This window comes from Gracilinanus agilis, chromosome 2 (assembly GCF_016433145.1).
Source record: "Gracilinanus agilis isolate LMUSP501 chromosome 2, AgileGrace, whole genome shotgun sequence".
NCBI classification, from domain to species: domain Eukaryota; kingdom Metazoa; phylum Chordata; class Mammalia; order Didelphimorphia; family Didelphidae; genus Gracilinanus; species Gracilinanus agilis.
This window is the reverse complement of record NC_058131.1, coordinates 141,667,016-141,690,710: the sequence shown is the minus strand read 5'-3', so window position 1 is coordinate 141,690,710 and position 23,695 is coordinate 141,667,016. Positions and strand designations below refer to the sequence as shown.

Sequence of the window (23,695 nt, the reverse complement as noted above, 5' to 3'; positions counted from 1 at the left end):
TTGAGAACTTGTTTTCTCTTGGGCTGTTTTCTACATGTATATACTCCTGGCATTTCTATTTTTGTCTTGTAGGTGTCAGTCTGGCTGAAAAGATCAACAGGTTATCATCATTCCTTTCTTTATGAGTATGTGTCTCATCCTTTGCTCCAAATTTAAAGGTGGTTTGTAGTGACAGAGATTACTCTGAATGTGCCTGCATCTTATCAATAGTTCTTTATTCTTTTATATTTTAGAAGATTAATTTATCCGCCTAACATTATAGTTACCATTGCTCAGTTCTACTATGTGGGGAAATCATTCTTGTTCCCAAGAATTTTATATTTCAAACCACTATAATTTCAAAAGGACTACGGCGCAATGGGTTAATTGCTATCTGCAAACTTAACATATTGAGAGGCATAGTAGTATAATGAATAGCGCATGGAATGTGGGAGTCAGGAAGACCTGGGTTCAAATTCTACCTCAGACACTTACTGGCTATGGTGATCCTGGGTAAGCCATTAAAGTTCTCTGAATCTTAGTTTCCTCACCAGTAAAATGGGGCTAATGTTGCTAGCTTCACAGCATGGTTGAGAGGATCAAAAGAGGTAGGATATCTGTCACATAACTATCAGTTATTTATAAATAGGGTTTAATGGTCTTAACTGGTTGCTGAGTTCCAACTAGCTCACCCAACCCACTATCCAGCTGGTTCTATACATCAGCTTTGCCTTCACATTCCATTCAGCCTGACACCACGAATACCTCTATGCTCTCAGCTTTTCACTTCTTGTTCTGGGCAAAGTATCAGGTTAGTATAGTTGATTTTGGAGAGGAACTGTCCTATGGATCAACTCAAAATCCTTTTGCCTTCCTCTCCCAGAAACCTCTTTCCTGAACATCATTCTCCTTTATGCTCTCTTTCTCTGCTAAAATGTAAGTTCTCTGGGGATAGGATCTTTTTGTGTTTCCACTCCTAGTGGTTGATGCAGAGTGCTTAATAAAAGAGTTTTTTTATTCATTCATTAAGTCACAACTGCTACTAACAGCTAGCATTTATATGGCACTTTAAGGTTTACAAAATGTTTTACAAATATTTTCCCATTCTCAATCTTCATAAACAACCCCGGGAGGTAGGTGCTATTACCATCTTCATTTTATAAATGAGGAAACTGAGACAGAGGTTAAATGATTTTCATCCCACCACACAGCTAGGAAGTGCCTGAGGCAAAACTTGAATTCAGGTCTTCATGACTTCAGGTTCATCACTCTAACCATTGAAACACCTAGTTACCTATTCATCCATCCATCCATCCATCCATCCATCCATCCATCCATCTGTATTTGGATCATGTTAGCCTTTAAGTCAAATATTTTGGTCTTCATCAATAAAAATTTTTGGGCATGACCCTCAATATGGGCATTTACTATTATAGTAATGATTATGTAGATTATGATTGTGTCTTTTATAAGACACAAAAATACATTTCAAAAAGATGAAATAAATTTTTGATACTAGAGTCTATAGGGAGCCCTTGGAATTTGTTGAATAGGAAAGCCACATGATCACATATGAGCTTTAGGAAAATTACTTTGACAGCTAGATTGGAGAAGAGAAAGCAAAGCAATTAATTAGGAGATTGTCCTAATAGGAGATAGTCCAGGTAAAAGGTGATGGATGAGGCACTGAACCAGAGTTATGTCTACATGAATAAAGAGAGAGGGACCAATTTGAGAAATGTTACAGAGGTATAGTCTAAGAAAGCTGGCAACTGAATAAATATTTTGGAGTGAAGGAAAGTGAGAAATCAAAGATAACACCAAGGTTGAGAACCAACAGAATGATGGTATCTACATAAATAAGGAACTCCACAAGAGAGATGAATTTGGGGAAAATATAATATTATTGCAATCAGTCGGTGCCTGCTCATTCTGTGCTACTCACTCCTTTTCACTAAAAAATGAAAACTGTAGTCATATGTGCTTTCAAATATGGGGACTGATTATTTATTGGCCACTGTCCTCAAGCTCACAGTCACCACCCCATCTCCCATTCCAACATGAAGCTGGTGTGTTATGTGGGGGAGGGTGAAATTCATGGAAATTTGGCTGTTCAGCTGTCTGGATTATGTTAGGTGATAAGTGCCCTGAGGGACTGACAAAGCTGGGTAAGGTGAAAGGCCAGCTGTGAGAGTGGGCATAGTGGGAGTATGTTGGAGGGAGAGTGTAGTTATGTCTGGAGACAAGTCTACCATTGCCTCTGGAGGGAGGGGTGAGATTCTATCCATTTTCCCAGCATCTGATTAAATAAACACCTGCTCCCCGAGGTCAAGCCACAGAGCATCCAGAGGCCCTCAATCTCCCCTTGAGATAACTGTAATAGCCATGCCCATCATCTGGAATTATCTCCTCTTCTTTCTCCATCGACATCCTACTGAAACCGATACCTCCTCCATTTATTCTATGATCCCCCTGGCCCCACAGAAATTTTTTCCCCTTATCTGATCTCATGTTTTGTACTCTTTATGCATTTTCCATTTCCAATTTATATAAATTATCATTTTCTTAGTTATGTACGTGATTTATTACCACTCTCAACCCATACTAGTCGGTGAGTTTCTAATGAGCAGAGACCCAATCTTGGTTATCTTTATATCTCTACCATGGCTTAGTATTAGTGCCGTTCTCATAGTAAGAACTTAATAATACTTGCTGAATGGGGGAATGAATGAAGAAATGGCCTGAGATGGAAGACTGTTTAGAGCTGTTCTGGAATGCTCAATCTATGTAGGACCTCTTTCTTATTGTCACTCAATTTTCTAAATAAATTACTGGAAAGTCAGTTCACTGCAAGTAGGTAAAAAATTGAGAAAGAGGCAGAAACAAGTTTATGGACTCTGGGCACAAGGGCACAAAACTACAATTTTACATATAAAACTACACATTAGCCCATTAAAAAGATGATACAATTCTAGTATTGTTTGCTTTTCAGCTCTTTATGCAAACAGATGTATACAATTTTGAAATATTAGCACTCATAGTCATTTGTTAGTTACCCTTGAATAATAGTTAGGAGGCAAAAGAGTCACACATTCCAAGCCTCTACATTTTCCTATAGCTATGAGCAGGTGATGTCATGTAGACAAAGGGTGGAGTGGCAGTTTCACTTCCTTCCTTCTTTTGGAATCTCCAACCAATGGTGTCATCACACCTTGGAGGCTCTACATTAGTGTGTCTGCTATGTTAACATTTAAGGGAAGAAATCAAATGTAGGTGTGCAATAGAAAAAAAAAGATCAAAAGACAGAATGGAATAACATTGCATCAGACAACCACAATGGCAGTAAAGGCTTAAAAAAGGCTTTAAAATTTTTTCTAAGCACTGGGTCTACGTTAGCTGGTTAATGTTCATAACCTGGCTGGTGAGGTATTATTTCTATTTTATAGGAGAATTAAAGATAGGAAAAGAATGAAGAATTTCTTGACTTCTGAGCTTTGCTATAGAATTTTGCCTTCTTTATGATCCAGGTCATCTAAAATAAGCGTGTATGTACATGTGTGTGTGTGTGTGTGTGTGTGTGTGTGTGTGTGTGTGTGTAATAGTCACAAAATCTTGGAGCTGGAAGGTGTCTCAAACCATATGTAGCCTAACTCCCTCCCTCTTGTAGAAAAGGAAATCGGGATACTGAGAAATGAAGTGACTTTTCCAAGGTAACACAGCTTTCTAAGCAGATGGAATTAGGACAAGGACCCAGGCCTCCTGACTCATTAAACAATGACCTTTCCACTGTAATCATGCATGTTCCATTATGTAACATAAGAAAAAAACAAACCCCAACACAAACAGTGTTTTTTTTTTTCCTTTGGCTCACTAGGCTTTATGCTGGGAAAGCTTCCCATGTTTCTGTATTAGATAACAGATTTAGAGCACTCGGTAAACATTAGAGCACTATATAAATGTCAGCTATTAATGTTATTGCCCTGGTTGTGTTTGTCACTGCTGAGTCAGTTCACTTCAAAGAGGAAAGGGTGGATCCTAGATCTATAACCCTGAGCTGGATACTATGGGCAGGGTAATGACCGTAACAACAGCATCCATTTAGGGGATGTTTTAGGGAGACAAAGTCCCTTCTCTGCAGTATTTTATTTGATCCTCACGATGATGTCAGTGTACATGTTATGCCCTGTACAAGGATAATGGACTCAGAGAGTTTGAGTGAGTTGCCTAAGGTCATGCAGCTAGCAAGGTCCCAGAGCTGGGACCAAGGATCATGGGTCCACAGAGGTCATCTAATTTAATCCTTAGCTAAATGAAGATCTCCTCTACCACAATCCTCACAAATGGTGATCCAGTCTTTGTTTGAAAACCCTGGGGAAGAGCCCCATTCCACTTCTGGAAAGATTGGGTAAGATTTGTTTTTTTTCTTTCATCAATCCAAAATCTGCATCTTAATAACTTCTACCCTCTGGTGCAAACCAGAACAAGTCAAATGTCTCTTTGATGAGGCAGCTTTTCACATACTTAAAACAGATCTTTTCCCTTAAGTTGTCTCTTTTCCAAGTGAAGCATCTCCTATTATTTCAACTGAAGAGAAAAATGAAAAAAAAAAAGCGCCTATGGTGTCTCAAGCATTGTGTTTTATCATGCACCGTGGACATAGGCCACAAAAAACAATTAAAAATAATACAAAATGTAAATTTCAAAAAGTAACACAAAAACAAAGGATATAAATAGAAAAAAGTCTCAGATAGGGGTTCACACTCTGGTTAGAGGAGACAGCCTACAGAAGAGAGATCAGCTGTAGGGGATGGAAAGGCCTGGAAGTCCCAAGGATGCAACAGTGCAACATACAGCAAGGCTCAGGGGCCCATAGAATGGGCGGATCAGAAGGCAGTTCCGGGGCCTTTTGGAGGACTTAGTAACTGGACAGATGGTAAAGCCTGGTAGATTTCCATCTTGCTGGAAGCCTGAAGCTTCTGACTCCCGGCTTATCTAAGTAGTGTGAATGGGCAGGCATAATTCTCTTCTTGATGAGGTCTTAGCAGCCTGGAGGGTGGGGAAAGTACAGGCAGGCAGAGGATGCCCAGCTGTCCAGGATGGGGTCTGCATCCTGAGGTTCTTGAAGGCAAGGAGGGAAGGGAACCCCAGCCCGAAGCTTTCTGATGACTGTTCTAAGTGGGATGCCTAGACCTGAACATAAAGCTCCATCTGTGGTCTGATCAGAGTAGATAACATAGAAAGGCTGTCATCTCCTAGCGAAAGGTATAGTGACATCTCGCTTAATGCTGCCTGAGATCACATCAGCTTTTTGGGCTGCCATGTTGGACTCATATTAAGATTTTGCCCCTTCAAAACTTCCAGATTTATTTCAGATGAACTGTTGTCTCACCGTGTCTCCTCTACCTTGTCCTTATGAAGTTGATTTTTTGAGAGTAAGACTTTGACATTTATCCCTATGAAATTTTATTAGACCAGTGAGTGAGTGCTCTTCCCTCTGTGCTGTGATGCCTATACCAGGGAAAGAAGGAAATTGCCTCAAGAGAATTTAACATATTGTAATACATTGGGGTGCTACCAGGCTTAGAGTCTGGAAGAGATTTCTTCCCGAGTTCAAATCTGGCTTCAGATACTTAATAGCTATGTGACCCTGGACAAGCTGCTTAACCCTATTTGCCTCAGTTTCCTTATCTATAAAATGAGCTGAAGAAGGAAATGGCAAATCACTCCAGTATCTTTGCCAAGAAAACCCCAAAAGGGGTCACTAAGAGGCAAATATGACTGAAAATGACTGATCGTCAACAAAACAAAGGAGGAAAGAAAGGGAATAAGTACTTTAAGCACCTACTATGTGCTGGGAGCTTTATAATTATTATTTCATATGATCCTCACAACATTCTCTGAAGGAGGGGTTATTATTGTCCCCATTTTATAGGTGAAGAAACTGAGGTTAAATGACTTGCCCAAAGTCACACCACTAATATGTGTCTGAGGCCAGATTGGAGATCAGATTTTCCCAACTCCAGGCCCAGTGTTCTATCTACCCACTTAGTATCTTAGTCTTTAGTACCTATCAGTTGCATTTACCATACAATACAGAATATGCTTATGTCTTTTTGTCATATATATTTAGTATTTCATGTATTAGTTTGATTTCTCCAACTGGACACTAAGATCCTTGAGAAAAGGTACTCTGTATTCTGTGACTTCTCTTTTCCACATTGTACCTGGTACAGTGCTGATGGATACTCCATAAATTGTTACTGATTTATTATTCCTGTCACTGACCTAGTTTTTCTACCAGGGAAGAGTGGGCACAGATGATATCCTTCTGCCCAATGGAGATAGGAAGTTCCTGGGGATCTGGAGAATATAGGCAGAGCTGAAGCAGCTTTTCTAACCCAAGTTTAATAGAGTTTCTCTGATCTCATCCTTTCTTTCAAAGCCTATCTCAAGCCCCACTTCTCCCAGTTCATTTCCAACTCCTGTCCAGCCTTTGATAATGACTTCCTCTTATGATTTCCTACAATATCAACACCATATTTGTTATTGACTTTCCCCCCCTCAAATTTATAACTTTTCTCTATGACTACAATATAAAATCTCCTAAGGACAGGAACCACTTCAGTCCAGAGCCAGCAGATTGCTTTGTACTGTTTAATTGAAACAAAAAAATCTTGGAGGTAGAAAGGAGCCCAGAGCCAGTGAGATCAACCTGTATCTGACTAATTTTCCCATGTATACCATCCCCAATGAGTGGTTCTTCCACTTTCATCTAATAACTCAGTTGAAAGGTAGTCCATTCTACATTGGGATTGCTCTTATTATTGGTTGGGAAACTTTTCTTTCATTGAGTGTACACTTAACAAAGGGTGGTTGGTATTTGCAAAAAACATATTCAATAATAGAATGGAAATAAAGATGGATGGGTACCCACTACCCAAATATAATGACATCTTATTTCTTTTTTTTAGAAAAGGTAATAAAAATTTTTATCCAATCATAATGGTATTCCTATGCATCCAGAGTCTTGAACATGTGGTCAGTGTTTGATAAGATTAGAGCATGTGGCAAAAAGAAACATTAAATTTTGGCTGATTGATTGAACATTTATGAAAAAATGGCAGAGATCTGGGTTCTAGTCTTGGGTCTGCCACTAAAGAGTTGTGTGACCTGAGACACAATTATTTAATCTCTCTAATCTTCAGAAGATTGTTGTTGTTCAGTTGTTTTACAATGTTTCTGACCCTTTGTGAACATATTTGGTGTTTTTTGGCCAAGATGTTTGAGTGGCTTGCCATTCTCTTTTCCAGCTCATTTTACAGATGAGGAAACTGAGGCAAACAGAGTGAAGTGACTTGCCCAGGGTCACACAGCTAATAGGTGTCTGAGGCCACATTTGAACTAATGAAGACAAATCTTCCTGACTGCAGGCTGAGTATTCTATCCATTGTACCTAGCTGCCCTGATGCCTCAGTATACTTATCTGTAAAATGAAGAAGTTTAACTGCAAAATGATCTTAAAGATCTCTTCTAACTGCATGATCCTATGAAAATACAATAAAGAGTTTACTTCAGGGGGAAAAAGCACATCACAAATAATTAGAAGAGGCCAAACTGCTGTCATATATGAAGTCACTCAGAATTTGTAGCTTTATATTTACAGACATAAAAAAATTTTTAGATTACTAATACAATTATGCTACAGTTAATAAAGAAGCGAACAGTCAGAAAAGTTAATGCCAACTTAGGTTCCAAGACTCAAAATCTAGAACAAGGAAGGTAATAGTCCAACTGTGTTATTATTACCATTAATTAACTTTTGCCAATTGCAGTAGAAAGAGTTTAGAGTTGAGAAAATACCCATGTATGAATACCAGATGAAGTCCATTTGTTTAAATTAGCCCCAAATAGATCCTAAAACTTGTCTGGAATTCTTCAAGTGAGTAAGAATCCATTTTGTTCTATATCAAGTTAGAAGACTGTGTTAAAATCCTAGCTTTGCTACCAGTTGTGTGACCTTGGGCAAGTCACACACTTTCCCTGAGTGGTAGTCTGCTTTTCTGAAAAATTAAGGTACTGGACTAAATGACATTTAAGGTCTCAGTCTATGAGGACAATGTTCAAATCTAGATATTTCATTTTAAAAATGACATTGACAAATCTGAGATCATCCAAAAGAGGGTGACTAAGAGGTATGGAGTGAAACCATTCCATTTAATGAAATGCTGAAAGAATTGAGTATAAAAGAGAAGGCTTATGGGAGTTATGAAGTCTTTCTTTAACTACATAATACACATGTTTCCCCTACCACATATTTTATCTCATTTGATTAACAACCTTGTGAGGTAGGTACCATTCTATTTCACATTTTTCAAATGAGGAAACTGAAGATGACAAAAGCCAAGTGACTTGTCCAGAGTCATACAACCAGGAAATGCCAGAGGCAGGATGCAAACCCAAGTCTTTCTGACTCCAAATCCAACACTCTAACTACTGCACCACATAGCTGTCTCTTGTCTTTAAATATTTCTAGGCATGCCATGTGGAAAAGGGATCAGACATTTTATGTAGTACAGAAGGTAGAACTTGGAGAAATGGGTAGAATTTAAATAGAGGCAGCTTTTAGCTCAGAAGAACTTACCAATTTGAGCTTTCCAAAAATAGACTGGATTTTCTTATGAGGAAAAATATTTTGGAAGGTAGATGTCAGAAGACTATCCGCCTATGGTGGAAAGTTATATTAGATGATGTCTAAAGTCTCTTCCAACTCTAAGTTCTTTGGCTGTCTGATCCTTTGGCAGCGATGCTCTTTTGAACACTGCCCAGAGTTTCTACAAAGGACATAAAAGGGATTGGAAATCAAACAAATAAATCCCTTTTACTCCTTGGTATCTCTGGGTAAAGGTTTGGATTAGTAAAGATGAGTTTTTCACATTACCTATGAATTTCAATTCCTTCTTTAGGTCTGTTCCCTGGTATCTTGGGCAGTTGAGAGTTAGCTGTATATACAATAAAATGAATTCTTATTCAAAGAAAAACTTAAACAGTTCCCAAGAAAAACTCAAAGAGTTCCAAACAAGTTTTTGGGATTATTTAGGGTTTAGAGAAACAAATGGACGTACGCTGGCATTTACACAGGGGTACCTCCTTAATAACAAATGACTTCCTGGATTTTTAAAATGGGATTGTATTTTGAAGATCTTGAAGTAATTTGCCATTTAAAAGATCCACAGGCTAAAAAGTATATTATCACAGTGTCAATTTATCTGCCATATAATTCTACATTATTATTTATTGGCTTTGCTTATAATAAGGGTAGGCTCATGTTATTTATCAAAGAAATATTTTCATGATTTAAATGAAATATAATTAGCCATTTAACCAAATGGTGGTGCTCTCGGTTATCTAAACATCCTATAACAATGAGCAGAACAGTCCCCAAATTGAGAACTATTACAGCTGCTTAACTAGATCCTCAAATGACCCTGGTTTGTTTATGATACTATGAAGTTCAGAATATTTCCCCACAGACTAGGGGGTTGCAAAGGCAGAAGAGGGATTGGTCAGGGTAATAAAGACTGCCCAGCTCTCCTGCGAAAACCAGGGAAGTGAAAGCTGATGACAAACACACGCTATCAAAAAACAAAACAAAACAAAAAACTAGCCTTTTGCCGTGGTGTCATTGAATGTCCCTCCTCATTAGGAGCAGTCTTCTCTTCCTTCCTTCCTTCCTTCCTTCCTTCCTTCCTTCCTTCCTGTCTTGGAGTCAATACTGTGTATACTGTGTATTGGCTCATAGGTGGAAGAGTGGTAAGGGTAGGCAAGGGGGGGGGGTCAAGTGACTTGCCCAGGGTCACACAGCTGGGAAGTGTCTGAGGCCAGATTTGAACCTAGGACCTCCTGTCTCTAGGCCTGGCTCTCAATCCACTGAGCTACCCAGCTGCTCCCTAGCAGTCTTCTTTCTAAGAGTATATACCTTTCAAGAATAAGGATTTGGTGATAGAAAGGCAAGAGACAAGGTGAGCTTGAAGATAAGGTAACCTGTGTGTGAGTCGTATCTCGGATACATATCAGCAGGATGACCATGGAATGTGGTCCTCTAGGACCATGGCTATCAGTGTCCCAGGAAATTCTCTAACCCTGCAAGTCACAAATGGGTTGCCAATCTAAATCAATGGGAGAAGTTTCTACATGGGGAATTCCACACATTGATTAAATTAGAAGTACAGGTATAGACTATGGGTGGCAGGGGAAGGGGGGAGAAACAGCTCATAGTAGGACAATGCAAATCTCTCATTATAAAAAATCAGATTAAAAACTGATTTGGGGAACAAGTAGCTGGCTCAGTGGATTGAGAGTCAAGCTTACAGGTGGGAGGTCCTGAGTTCAAAATTGACTTCAGATACTTTCTAAACTGTGTGTCCCTGGGCAAGTTACTTAACCTCAATTGCTTAGCTCTTATTGCTCTTTTGCCTTGGAACCATTACCTAGTATCAATTCTTTTTTTTTTTAATTCTTTCCTTCCATTTTAGAACTGATATTTAGTATTGGTTCCAAGGCAGAAGAACAGCAAGCGCTAGGCAATTGAAGTTAAGTGATTTGCTCAGAGTCACATAGCTAGGAAGTTTCTGAGTCCAGATTTGAACATGGGATCTTCCATCTCTAGGTCTGGCCCCCAATCCACTGACCTACCTAGCTGCCCCACCTAGTATCAATTCTAAGGCAGAAGGGTTTAAAAAAAAAGGAATTGATTTTGTAAATTTAGGCTTAGCTGTTCATTGAACTTGGTGCTATTTCCTCACCTGTAACAGACTGGATGATCTCTAAGGCCTCTTTTATAGCTTTAAAATTCTGATTCTACTGATTCTAAGATAATTTATTTAGATTCATACACTTGGATATTTTTCCATTTGCAGACAGAATCTGACCCTCAGTTCTTGGGACACACCCAATCACAAGAAGTCTGTTGTTGATCCAAACTTCTTTTAAGTTCCTCATCCTGGCCATTCCATGCATCTGTCAGCTACTGCTTTTACAGGGTCAGAGGTCGACCTTTCATTCAACCCCTTTTATTTTTTATTTATCTATTTAAAAAAAACCCTAACCTTCTGTTTTAGCATCAATTCTAAGACATAAGAGTGGTAAGGGCCAGGTAATTAGTTGTGATTTGCTCAGAGTCACACAGTTAAGAAGTATCTAAGGTCACATTTGAACCCAACTCCTCTTCACTTCAGGCTTAGTGCTCTATCCACTGGGCTACCTAGCTGCCCCTTCATCTGACTTTTAACAGCTATTTATGGTTACCATTGCAACTTTCCTGTGATGAGATTAGACATTAGCATACTATTCCAGAGATTCCTCACTCTCCAATGTAATGGAGGATTGGAGGGATGTTAACTATTATTATTATTTGTGGGTTCGCACTGGGGTAAGAGAGACAGGAATGACAGGAAGGGGCCCAACAAGTAGGGAGACTAAAGTTTAACAGCAAAGGGGTGTCTATTACTGTATAGGCTGTTAGGTCCAACTGCCACTCTGAAGCACCAAGATTAGGCCTATGGTAATCAGCAAAATAAAGGCAGGAGTTTATAAGTTAAGGCAACACATTTAATCAAGGACAAACTAAGATTAAGGATGGGAATAGGGTTTACTACACTTAAAAGCTAAGGGCAAACCACAGGGACAAGGGAAGGACTTGACTACACTAAACTAAGACCTAAGCCAAGCAGGGCCCAGAGAATAACAGGACTGGAGTGGGAATCCTCACAGTAGAGTCCAGAGATGTTTTCAGGATGCCAAGAACCAACTCCTCCAGAACTGATGGTCCAAAGCAGCCCAGTAGGGTGAGGAGCCTGCAAGCTGTCCACCAGATCGCAGATCACTCCCTACTCAGTGCTGTTGTGCAGGATAGATGTCCTCTGCTTCCAACCTTCACCATACTCCAGGATCCCAGGGAATCAGGGTGCAACTCCACAAACTCTTAGGTCTCCCAAGGAATCAGTTACTGCTTGTAACTGTCACCATGGAGTCCTTCTCAGTGAGTGCAAGCCACTTCCTGCTTCCCCATTCCATCTTGGAATTCTCCAGCCCTTCCTGCTAAGTCCAACACTAATACTAAATTAATAGCTAAATAATCTCACAACACCGCCAACTAAACAATTTTGGTTTCTCTTATTGTAACAAATCCCAGGGGTTCTTCTTTCCATCAAAACCCATGCTCTATTGGGGTTCTTTTCCCCATTTCTTTATTGAGACCTGAATCCCCCATCTTGATCCCCTGAAATCTAGCACACTCAGACATCCATGGGGAACCAGTAAAACTTCTCTACGCAGTAAAGGAGCTTCAGAGTACAAACTATGCCCTGATGAAGAATATCAATACCATTTCATGCTATTCAGTAAGCTTCATTCAAGATTAAAAGCATTTAATCATTCCAACACTGAGCTGATTTAAATGCACTGAGTCTCTAGTAGGTACCAAATGTTATCATTCTTCCTTTATTCTGAGATTCTTCCTTGTTTGGGAAAAAAAGTCTAGATGAGTTTTTGTACCTCCTCTCACAATTTTCTTCTGATTCTTATTCTTATTTATTCATTATTCATTTGCTCATTTATTCTTTTAGTCAAAATAGTTATTGGAAAAGTCACTGAGTGGGACATTGTGAGTGATACAAAGAAATACAGAAAATGGCTCCTGCCCAATAGGAGCTTAAAATATTAAAAAATGATAAAATAAAAATATTATTGGTAACTATAATTTCAACCTGTCACATCCTTGTATTACTCCCAAAGGAATCTCTCACAATGTCTAACTCTCCAAAAGAACTGAGTAAAACATCATAGAAGAGTCATTCCAACTGACAGTATATTCAAACTTATACTTCAGTAGTTTCACATTTGTTAAAAGGTTAAGTGTGAGAGTGTGAGAGAGAGAGAGAGAGTGTGTGTGTGTGTGTGTGTGTGTGTGTGTGTGTGTACACTTTATGAGAAAGCTTACAACATCACTGAGGGGACATCTGTTTTATACAAGATGGTATATAACATATTGTAAAAAATGAGAATGGGACAACTAGGTGGCACAGGAGATAAAGTACTGGGCCTGGAGTCAGGAAGATCTGAGTTCAAATCTAACCTCACTTAATAGCTGTGTTACTATAGGCAAGTCACACTTAACCTTGTTTACCTCAGTTTTTTCATTTGTAAAATGAGCTGGAGAAGGAAATGGCAAACCACTCTAATGTTTTTGTCAAGAAAATCCCAAATGGAGTCAACTGAATAACAACAACAATAAGACTAGAATATAAGTTCCATGGGGTTCAGGATAATGTCATCTCAACTTTGAATCTTTGCACCCAATAGATGCTTAATAAATGTTTGTTGAATGCAAGATATATGTACACATTGGGTACATTGTGAATGTAAATAGTAAAGTCAATAAGTATTAGTAGAAGTTCAGAGGAAGGAGATATAATTAGTATGATATCAAAGATATTTCATGAAGGAGATAGGATTGATTTTTATTTCCCTCCCAGTTTTACTCCTTTGGAGTTGTCCATCTATCTCCAGGAAATTCATGATCTCGAAAGATCATTTCACAATTCTTCAGTATCCTCTAGCTCTCTAACTGAAGGGTAGTATGAAGAGGTCCTCCCAGAATCTCCATTTAAGGATGGCACTCAGGCCAGTCATATCTTCATTTCCTTCCAGGTTGCATTTCTATGAACTTCTCCATCATGCCCCTGCACTGTATACTTTCCCCCTTCTCCAATAACTCTGCCCACCCATCACCACCCCTTTTTAGCTTCCTTTTATGGGTTGTCTTTCCCCATTGGACTGTAAGCTTCTTGAGGCAGTCTCTTTCTCTCTCTCTCCCCCTCTCCCTCTCCAGCACCTAGCACAATGCCTGACATATAGTCCTTAATAAATATTTATAGTCTGCTTATTGACTGAGTTAAGTGGGATTGGTATGATTTCAGTAGGTGGAGATGAGGGATGATAGCAAATAGAACAGGAGAGCAATTCTAGTAGAGCATAGGGTCCTGTAAGAGAACAGTGGAATATTAGCCTGTAAAGGTAGTTTAGGGCCAGTTTGGAGGACCTTGAAAGCCAGGGTCAAGACTTATGCATGCAACAGGGCATATTTGAAATTTTGAATAGGGTCATAGGATCAAAAGAGTGTCTTAAGACAATCTATAGTGCTGTGAAAGATGGAGGAGGAGTGAGTTGACGGGGGAGACTAATTAAGAGGTTACTGTAATAGTACAGAGAAGTGATAAGAAAGAAGGTAGAGAGGAAGAAGGAAAGGCGGAAACAACCATTTCCTAAGCACTTAATATATTCCAGACACTAGGCTAAGCACTAGAGATATAAATGCAAGCAGAAAGAATAGTCCCTGCCTTCAAGAAGCTTATATTCCAAATGGGGAAGACAAAACAAATAAGGAAGCTGAAATGGGAAGGAAGGGAAAGAAGGATAAGAAGAAAGGGAGGAAAAGAGGAAGAAAAAGGAAAATACCCAGTACAGGGGCATGATTTTGGAGTTCAGAAAGTCAGGGACTAGGCCCAGAGGAGAAAAAAAGGAAGGCTGGCCTGGGCTGCCAGGAACAATTCACTGAAATAAAAATAAGATGTGGGGCAGGTCTCTCAGAGGAATATTCCAGGGAGACTAAGCCTGGAGGGAAGGAGGGTTAGGGTTAGTTCCTAATCTTAGCAGAGTCCCATGATGAGCCAGCAGTAGAGAAGGTACAGTTTTGAAGTCCAGAAAGTCAAAGTCAGTGTTGGGAAGATTTGAGTAGAACTATAGTGGTAACAATGAAAAATGGAAAGATGCTAATGACATTTCTGAGGGAGAATTGACAGGACTTGGTGTGTTGGTGAGGAGGGGGAGGTAAAAGAAAGCTAAAATTAGAGGGAGCCCATTCACTTCGTGACCCTTGTATATTATTATTTTAGTTGATAGTTTCTAGGTCTTTTCCCACCCTGGACACTACATTTTCTTATGAAACTGCTTTCGTGATGATATAGTACATAACTATAATTTATAACTAAGTCCCAAAGATTTATATTATAAAAGAACTTAAATAATTTCCTACTGCTTATCTGATGAAATCCAAATTCCTTAGCCTGGCATCCAAAGTCTTTTACAATGTGGCCCCAATTCTTCTTTCCAGCATTATCTCTAAAGTATCTTTGGTCTGGAGTGTCTTCCATAATTTTTAAAGTTACTACTCCCACCATCTCTTTTTGGGGAAATGAAATCTTCTGTCTTGTAACTTATTTGAGGAAAGATAAGATTTTGCACATCTGTTTTAAAGTTTTTAATGGCTGATTCTACCTGAATGATAAGTGCAGTATATTCTCAGTTAACCAAGGGAAGGTAATAGGGCTTCTATAATCCTGGCCCTTTATTCTTATTTCATCTATTTTAGGAAGGAGATGAAAGGGAGAAGTTGGGACATAAGTCAACCCTTATAACTCTTGTTAGGAATATTGGGAAAAAATACTGAGAAGGGAACGGTTCAAATGATCATCTTTGGATTTCAGAGATACATAATATCCAGAAACCCTAACTGGCTAATTTCAATTTTACCTGAAGCAAGAGATAAATGGCAAAGGCTATATAAGTAAATGATACTGATAATCAAGAAATTTATAGAATGAATTCATCCTTGAATCAAAAATAAAACAAAATATTTTACACACTGATAGCATTAGTTTTTATTAAAGCACACTAGGACAGCATGAAAGGTGGAAGATGCATTGAAATATTATGATCCTGAAAAGTCCACTTTTGTCATAATCCACCTGGATTCTATATTATTCTGTAATAGTGGTGTCAACCTGTAAGCCATAACTTGACTTTGAAAACTACAATTTAATATTGTCTATATTTTATTGAATTTCTGTTTATTTTACTAAACAGTTCCCAGTTATGTTTTAATCTGATTTAATTTGGGAGTGTTGCTGGGTGGATGGGAATGTGGTCTGCGGATCAATTTTATACCTCGGTTCTGAAACATGGTTTTTGTTTCATGACAAAATATTTCAGCAACATCAATATTTCACTTAAGGATTTCACCCTCAGGTCTATTCAAAATCCAGAAGAGTGGCTTTCAAATTTTTTTGGTCTCAGGACCCTTTAATGACCTTAAAAACTTAAGATTCCCCCTTATACGAGCTTTTATTTGTATGGTTTATAATTTGTCAATATTATTACATTAGAAATTAAAACACATTATTATTATGAAAATAGCTCTGACCTCACTGATCCCTTGAAAGGGATTTGTGTACCGCTAGATATCCTAGACCACATTTTGTGAGTCATTGCCCAAGAATAAGAGCTACTTGCTCTTTAAGTACTAAGTGGCAAATTCATGTTGGTTTAATTAACTTTGAGAAAGCAATTAACTTCATCCTTATAGATAGCTTCATGAACAAAGACAGTAACAACATGTCAACAACAAAATATATTTTATGGTTATCATTGTTTATTTGTGCAGTTAAAATTAGTAACTGACTAGTAAAATCCCTGTTTATGTGTTAATAGTCAAATACAGGGGTCGGCAACCTTTTTGGCCGAGAGCCATAAACGCCACAGTTTTTAAAATGTAATTTTGTGAGAGCCGTACAGTGCTCACAGGGCACGCTCCTGTAACAGTGCCTGAAAAAAAATTAACTTTATGGCTCCTGCAGAAAGAGCCATATCTGGCCCTCAAAAGAGCCAGATATGGCTCAAGAGCCATACGTTGCTGACCCCTGGTCAAATAAGATCTCTTTGGCCAAGTAAGCAATGTAGACACCAGGAAGATGGGTCATGAGAAATGGAGGATAATCTCTGATACTATCTTTGGTCTATTCTGTTGTCTTGACCCTTCTATGCCTCTATCTTTCTTATTTTGTAGTGATGCTGTGAAGGTTAGATTCAAAAGGAACTAAATAAAAGAAAAATCAATAATACTCTGAGTTTCTTAAGACCAAATGCCATGTGACTTAATCATTTAACCTCATTAAGATTTAGTTTCTTCATTTATAATATGGAGAAATAATACAATGTTTACCTGACAAAGATATTTTTAGGCTGTATGCATGCAAAGAATTCTGCAAATTTTTTTTTTAAACCCTTGTACTTCGGTGTATTGTCTCATAGGTGGAAGATTGGTAAGGGTGGGCAATGGGGGTCAAGTGACTTGCCCAGGGTCACCCAGCTGGGAAGTGGCTGAGGCCGGGTTTGAACCTAGGACCTCCTGTCTCTAGGCCTGACTCTCATTCCACTGAGCTACCCAGCTGCCCCCCAAATTCTGCAAATTTTAAAGGACTATATAAATGTAAGTTATTATTACTACCTAAAGGAGGCATCAGAGCATTATAACATGTAGGACAGGCATAATAACTAAACATAGATTCTTTTTCTTAGCAAAGATGACAAAGATAATCAAAGAAAAGTTATCATTAAAACACAAGACCACTTTCTGAATTTCCTTCTCATGAGCTGACATTAGTAGGTCATTGCCAAGACCTATTCGTGTCAGATTTTTCCTAAAAATTCTCATTCTGATCTCCAGGTTAGAAATGATCAAATGAGCATCTTAAGTTAAAAAAAAATTAAGACAACCAAAAAAACTACCTTGCACAATTCTTTTGTTCACAATTCTTTAAAAAAACCTCCCAATACATATCCATTTTGTTTTTTATCTCATTGAACAGTCAGTGAAATTTGAGGAGTTCCCTTATCTCATCTGTGAGATAAGCTCATCATTATCATTATGGATGTTGGGGCAGTTAATATAAGTTGCCTACTGCCCATACACATATGAAAGAAAGCCAGATTTTAAGCAGGCTCCCTTATAAAACTGTCAAACACAAGGGGGTAAAAAGTTACCAGTTTACAAATAAAGTTTCATAGAATAAATGTCATATAACTGCATCTCCTTTCAGCCTCAGCCATGTGTGTTATGTTTATGTTGATATATTAAATTATAGAAAAAAAAACCCCAAACTATTGTAAAGCAGGATAACAAAGAGCAGCTGTGTGAAGGAACCAAGCTCAGCAGAAAGCGCCGGGAATTCCTTTTGTGGCTGGGAGTCAGGCAAGGACTGAATGCAGACCTCCATTTGCAAAGCAAAGGGGACATCCTGCAATGAGTGAGTTGAAGCAAAGCTTCCCTTTACCTTAAAGAAGCTTCCTCTCTTGTCCTGACAACGGGCAGCCATTGTCAAAGAGGCCATTCTCCCCAGGCAGGTTCCACTGTGCACTTCAGACTCCTAAGAGGAGAGACATTTTTAATGGTTAGTCCAGTCTGTAGGAAATTCCTTTCTAAGCCACAGGAACAGTCACAACAACAGCTCTGCCAAGATCTTTCTTCCGTCAACAACACAGTGCCATTTATTTCCCACCAAAGCCCTTCCATATCCTTTTCGTCTATTATTTCCTGTAACCATTCTGCTTCAAAAGGCATGGCTACTAAGTAGTTCCCCTTCTCTCCCACCCCACCCCCGCCCCCCTTTCCAACTGACATAATGTATCTCTGAGTATTCTTAATGTACTTGTTTGAAAGGAGAAAATGCCGAAACATAATGATGTCTTTGTTTGTTTGCTTGACCTCCATCTAAAGTACAAATAGGACAAATGTTAGATGTCACTACTGACTGCTCCCAAAGATTACAGATTTAATGGAGCTAATTTGAGGGGGGGAAAGGCTAAAGAATGACCAGCACTGTATACCTAGAGTCAGGAGAAAGGTCATACTTGATTTTAATTAATAATCCAGGCAAAAACCTTAAGGATGCTACTTGGAAAGAAACTAGTTTTATTACCTCAAAAGTTGGGAGATTTAAATGAAATGTGATATTATATTGAAGTAATGAACTGCTTTCATTTATCAACTGTCCACTGTTGTGAGTACCCATCCACTACCAAATAGTGGACATCCATGCAAAAAAGCTAATGATAAACCAGGAAGAAAACTACTGTTTGCATGAAAATGAAGGGGGGATTTTTTACACAGAGATATAGAACCAATGCCTCAAGACTTGCTCAGGGCATTCAGGTAATAACAGCAGAATTTGAACCCATGTCATTCTCCAAGAGCATTTTATACAGGATGACACAACATAACGTAAATGTTTAGGTAAGACAACCATACATCTTTGAACAACATGACTAATTATTCTGGTTTAAAATTTTTTCTAACCATGTCCTCGGTTTAGTTTTCAAAAAGCTTTCAGTTTCCCTTCCTATAAAACACACAGACATGGATACACATGGCAAAACACATGTTCTCCCTAATCCATGCCCATTTCCTTTGATGAGCCTAGAATCAGGGTTTTTTTCCCCCAATTTACTTAAAATACAATGGTGAAAAGGTACCATGATAATGATAAAAGTGATCTATCAGACTATCACTTTAATCAAAGACAAATATCATTTTGCCCCATTGCATATTCGAGTTGAGATAATATATACAGCTTGAGGGAATCCATCTAAACTCTGATGACTACAGTGGAAAGACCCTAAATGTAATTCAAAGTAAAACTCCTTCAAGTTAAAAGTGTCCCAGCTGTAGTGGGAAAAGGGGCAGCACCAGCTGCATTACCAGTTGACTGAAGGGGTTTGGAACAGCTTTGTTTCCATTATTGGCAGTGCTAAGGAGAGCCAAGCTGGACAAAAGAGAGGACGAAGGCAGAGTTAAAATGTTTCAAAGCATATAAAAGCAGAAATAAAGTTACTAGAGGACTGTCTTGAGAGTGAGCAGTTAGCTAGCTTAGATGACTTGTTGGGGATGTCAGCCCCCTGCTACTGGCATGTCCATTTTCACTTGTATTTATGAGATGATAGGTGAACACCCATTAAGGAAATAAATAGAATCCACCCACCCATCCTTCCTGAACTTTTACCCATTTTTAGCAATTTAACTGAGTCTCTTTAAAGGTTCTGAAATGTCTTTCTGTATTTCTTTCCACTCGGTGATCCAGCTGGGACAAAAGCCAAAGTTCCAAAAATCTCCCGAGGAAACTCGTTTGGATTTCTAGTCCAATTTTGCTGACTCCAGAGGTTCAGATTATTCAACTCAACATCTGAAATGAGACCAAATTCTGAGCCCTTTGAAGTTCATCATTTAATTGGGAAGTCCATATGTTGAAGAGATGCCAAAGAGAAAGTGTAATGCCATGTTCAAGATTAAGAACAGGACAGGATCCACCCAGTAACCTTTGGTAGGGTAGAATTATCCACTGACACACAGAGGTACTCTGGGAAAGAGCATAAGCTGATTCCAACCAAGCTGGCTGCCTTTCTCTATTTTTTTTCCTAGCAGACATTGGAGTGCTACTTAATTTAGGCCTTCAAAGAGCCAAATAACCAGTGAGTAAGACTGGGAAAGGGAATCATTTCTCTTCTAGACCTAAGTGTCTCAGGTCTGTTCAGAAAGTTTTTTTTTTTTTTTTCCAATTCCTAACTCTTTTTGATGAGGCATGACAAGAAGCTGTTTCACCTATTATTATGGAGCTGTGTTTGTATTTCAGAAGTTAAATGTTTTACATGATTTTCATTAAATACCTAAGAGATAAAGATATGCCTCAATTCACCAAACTGAACTTACAAGTGGGATTTGAAACCTGGTCTTCCTGGCTCCAAGAGCAGCTCTTTATTCACAGATGCATGAGTGGAAGCAAAGTAAAAATAAGTATAGAAAGGCAAGCTGAGCCACATTAGGATAGGCTATCTCTGTATGTGTTTGTTCTTTAATAGGCTTTAAGCTCCATAAGAGCAGGGGTTATGCTTCTCAATCCCATTCTGTAGCACATCATATTCTTAGATCTATAGGCAATAAATATTTGATGAATTGAGCTGAAAAAAACCTGGTCCCAGGTATAAAGAAACAGGAAGTTATTTTTAAAAAGGCCTTTGATTTTAGAGCAACAATGTAAATTCCTGGTAAAGCAAGAATCAAGCTCAGTAGAATTAAATGGAGACCAGCAGGTCAGTAAAAACAAAATTACTTTTTTTCCCTCCCTTTATTTCCTTAAAAACATTTTTTTGGGGGCATCAAGCTCTTAAAATCCAGGGGTTGCAGTGAGGACTTTGCTTCAAGGATTGGATTGTTTATACTGTAAAAGTGAAATTCAACCACAAACCTCAAGCTATTATGTTTTGGGTTGATCATTAATGAGGACTTAATTTGAGGGACCCTCCTTACCATAAATTAGGACCCTATAATTGAATCCAACTTTCTTTTCATTAGGGAAGAAACTTTGTTGTTACATCATTTTAGTTGAGTACAACTCTTTTTGACCCTATTTTGGCATTTTCTTGATTTGTCATTTCCTTCTCCAGTTTATTTTGCAGATGAAGAAATTGTGGCAAATAGGGTTAAGTGACTTGGGCAGAATCACACAGCTAGTAAGTTTCTGAGAATAAATTTGAGCTCATGAACATGAGTTTTCCTGAACCCAGTGTTCTGTCCACCATATTACCTACCTGCCCCCAAGGACTTAATTTTAAAAGATCTCAGATTTTTCTCCCTTCCATCAATGACCCCAGATACTTTTTCCCACAACTTTCATTTGAGGCCTGAATAATAATGGGTTAGATTCAAGAAACAAAAATGTACCATGTTGGAGTTCCTGTGTAAATTCTCTTCATTAATAACAGCATTTGATTTTAATTTCTCCAGTGCTTTGAAGGGTAATACTACTTCTTGAATATGGAGTATAAGGCATTCAAATGATTTTTCCAGATGGTAGGCACCAGCGAAAAAAACCAACTTAATCAGAGCTAAAGGCCACCAAAAAGCTGCCATGTCTCTTTCAATAAATCTACTGAAGTATTTGAACTAAGCATGCTGTTCTGCTCTGATCCAAAGGACCAAGACAGGGAGCATACTTTTGCTGTTCTAGCCATTCATTCAATAGTCCCACAATTTCTCTCTGGGGTGGACCAAACTACTTCTATGAATGGAGAGATGTGAAATACACCTGAAATACACTGATGATGAATTTTTTTGCCCTGTAAAGCACTGAATGGTTCCTTAAGTTTTGTAAAAAATGACACAGTGACCAAACTTGCTACTCAGTTTCCACTTCACTGAGGGTCCCATGGCTTATTCTTTTTGAGTAAGGCAAAAGGAGGAGGTGAGCTGAGGTTAAGTGCTACACCTCAGGGTATCCAGTAAATCAAGGACAGGCAAGGATTAGAACTGTGAGTTCTTGAATTTCCAGTTCACACAAATCAACAAACCGTGAAATGGCCTAAGGTGAAAACAGTGAAATCTCTCTTATTTTTCTCTCTTCCTGGCTGACTGCCCACCAGAACACTGAAATCCAAAATAGTAAAGGAACAAAGTGCTGTAGGTCTGAATTAAATTAAGGTACTTCTTTGTTCTTTTATTTTCAATTTTTCAAATATCATCTTTCCCCCACAATTTGTATCAGCTTATAAGCATAAAATCAAAACAAAGAAATAGTTCAAATTATATTAAAAATCTCAGCTTACAAGTGCCATCCCTACCATGCATATTTAATTTGGATGCAAATGGTGCAGGGCATAGAGTGCTAGACCTAGAGTCAGGAAGGCCCGAGTTCAGATTTGTTCTCAGACATATTTCCTAATTATAAGTGTCCAAGCAAGTTGCACTGATGCTAGGCAAGTCATTTAACTTTTGACTTCTTCAATTACTTCAACTTCAAAATGGGGACAATAAAAGGACCTATCTCCCAGGGTTGAGACTGTAACCTCCTTGAAGGCAGAGACTTTTGCCCTTTTTTTTTGTATCCCCAGCATTTGGCATAGTGCCTGGCACTTAAAAGGTGCTTAACAAATGTTTATTGATTGATTAAATTAATATTTGAAAAGTGTTTTCAAATCTTAAAGGATATCTACACAAATGCTAGTTAGGTATTACTGGGGTAACCATTAAAAAGTTCCATCTAAAGAATCTTCTCATCTCTTTCAACAATCTTTTACTTTCTGCTACAAAGCTTTCTGAATTCATTTCTACCAACCCTGAGCACACACCCATATAAGATATAACTGACTTCACCCGTGTCTGTTTTCCTTGATCATATTGCAATGGCTTATTTCCAATCTCTTTTTTTAATAAGGCAAGTTGATACTGAAGGTCTTTATATAGTACCTTTCTGGGACATAAGTAACATGTAAATACAATTACAAACATTACATTCAAGGTCAATGGAGCAGAAGAGATTGATTTATCCAGGCTGTCATGTCAGGACCAGGGCTGGGAAATGAGCATCATCTTTCTCCATCTGTTCCTATAAATTGGCCCAAGCAGGATAGCATGTACAGACTTTTCCCTTTCACTCCCCAAATATATATGATTTCAAAGTTTAGGTCTTTATTAAATGAGGTAAAGTAAGCTGGGAAATGTTTTAAAGAGTCTGTTCTTTGCACAGACACAGTTACAGGTCTGTCAATGTTTCTATGATTATCTTCCATGGATTTTGCAAATTGGACAGAAAAATTCATTCCAGGCTCAAGCTTAGCATTCCAGTTATGATTCATGTTATGTGAATGTGCCAAAAAAATCCTTTATCCCTGTCTGCAACTGGTTTTCACTGGTTCAATATCCAAAATTTCTCTCTCTCTCTCTCTCTCTCTCTCTCTCTTCCTTTCTTCCCCTTCCCTTTCTAGAAAATTTGAAGCAAAATTCAAAACTTAGATAGATAAAAACATTGTTTGACAGATAATTATAGGCAGCAAG

General features: G+C 38.4%; 1 protein-coding gene across 1 annotated transcript in view; it reads right to left on the bottom strand.

Moving 5' to 3' along the window:
- The window catches only part of RIN2 (Ras and Rab interactor 2), a 249,154-nt gene that overhangs the window by 96,685 nt on the left and 128,774 nt on the right, over positions 1-23,695 (bottom strand). Inside the window, exon 3 of the mRNA XM_044663428.1 lies at positions 18,147-18,239. Coding sequence (XP_044519363.1) covers positions 18,147-18,203 — 57 coding nt within the window. The 5' untranslated portion in view covers positions 18,204-18,239. The remainder of the gene's footprint in view (positions 1-18,146; positions 18,240-23,695) is intronic.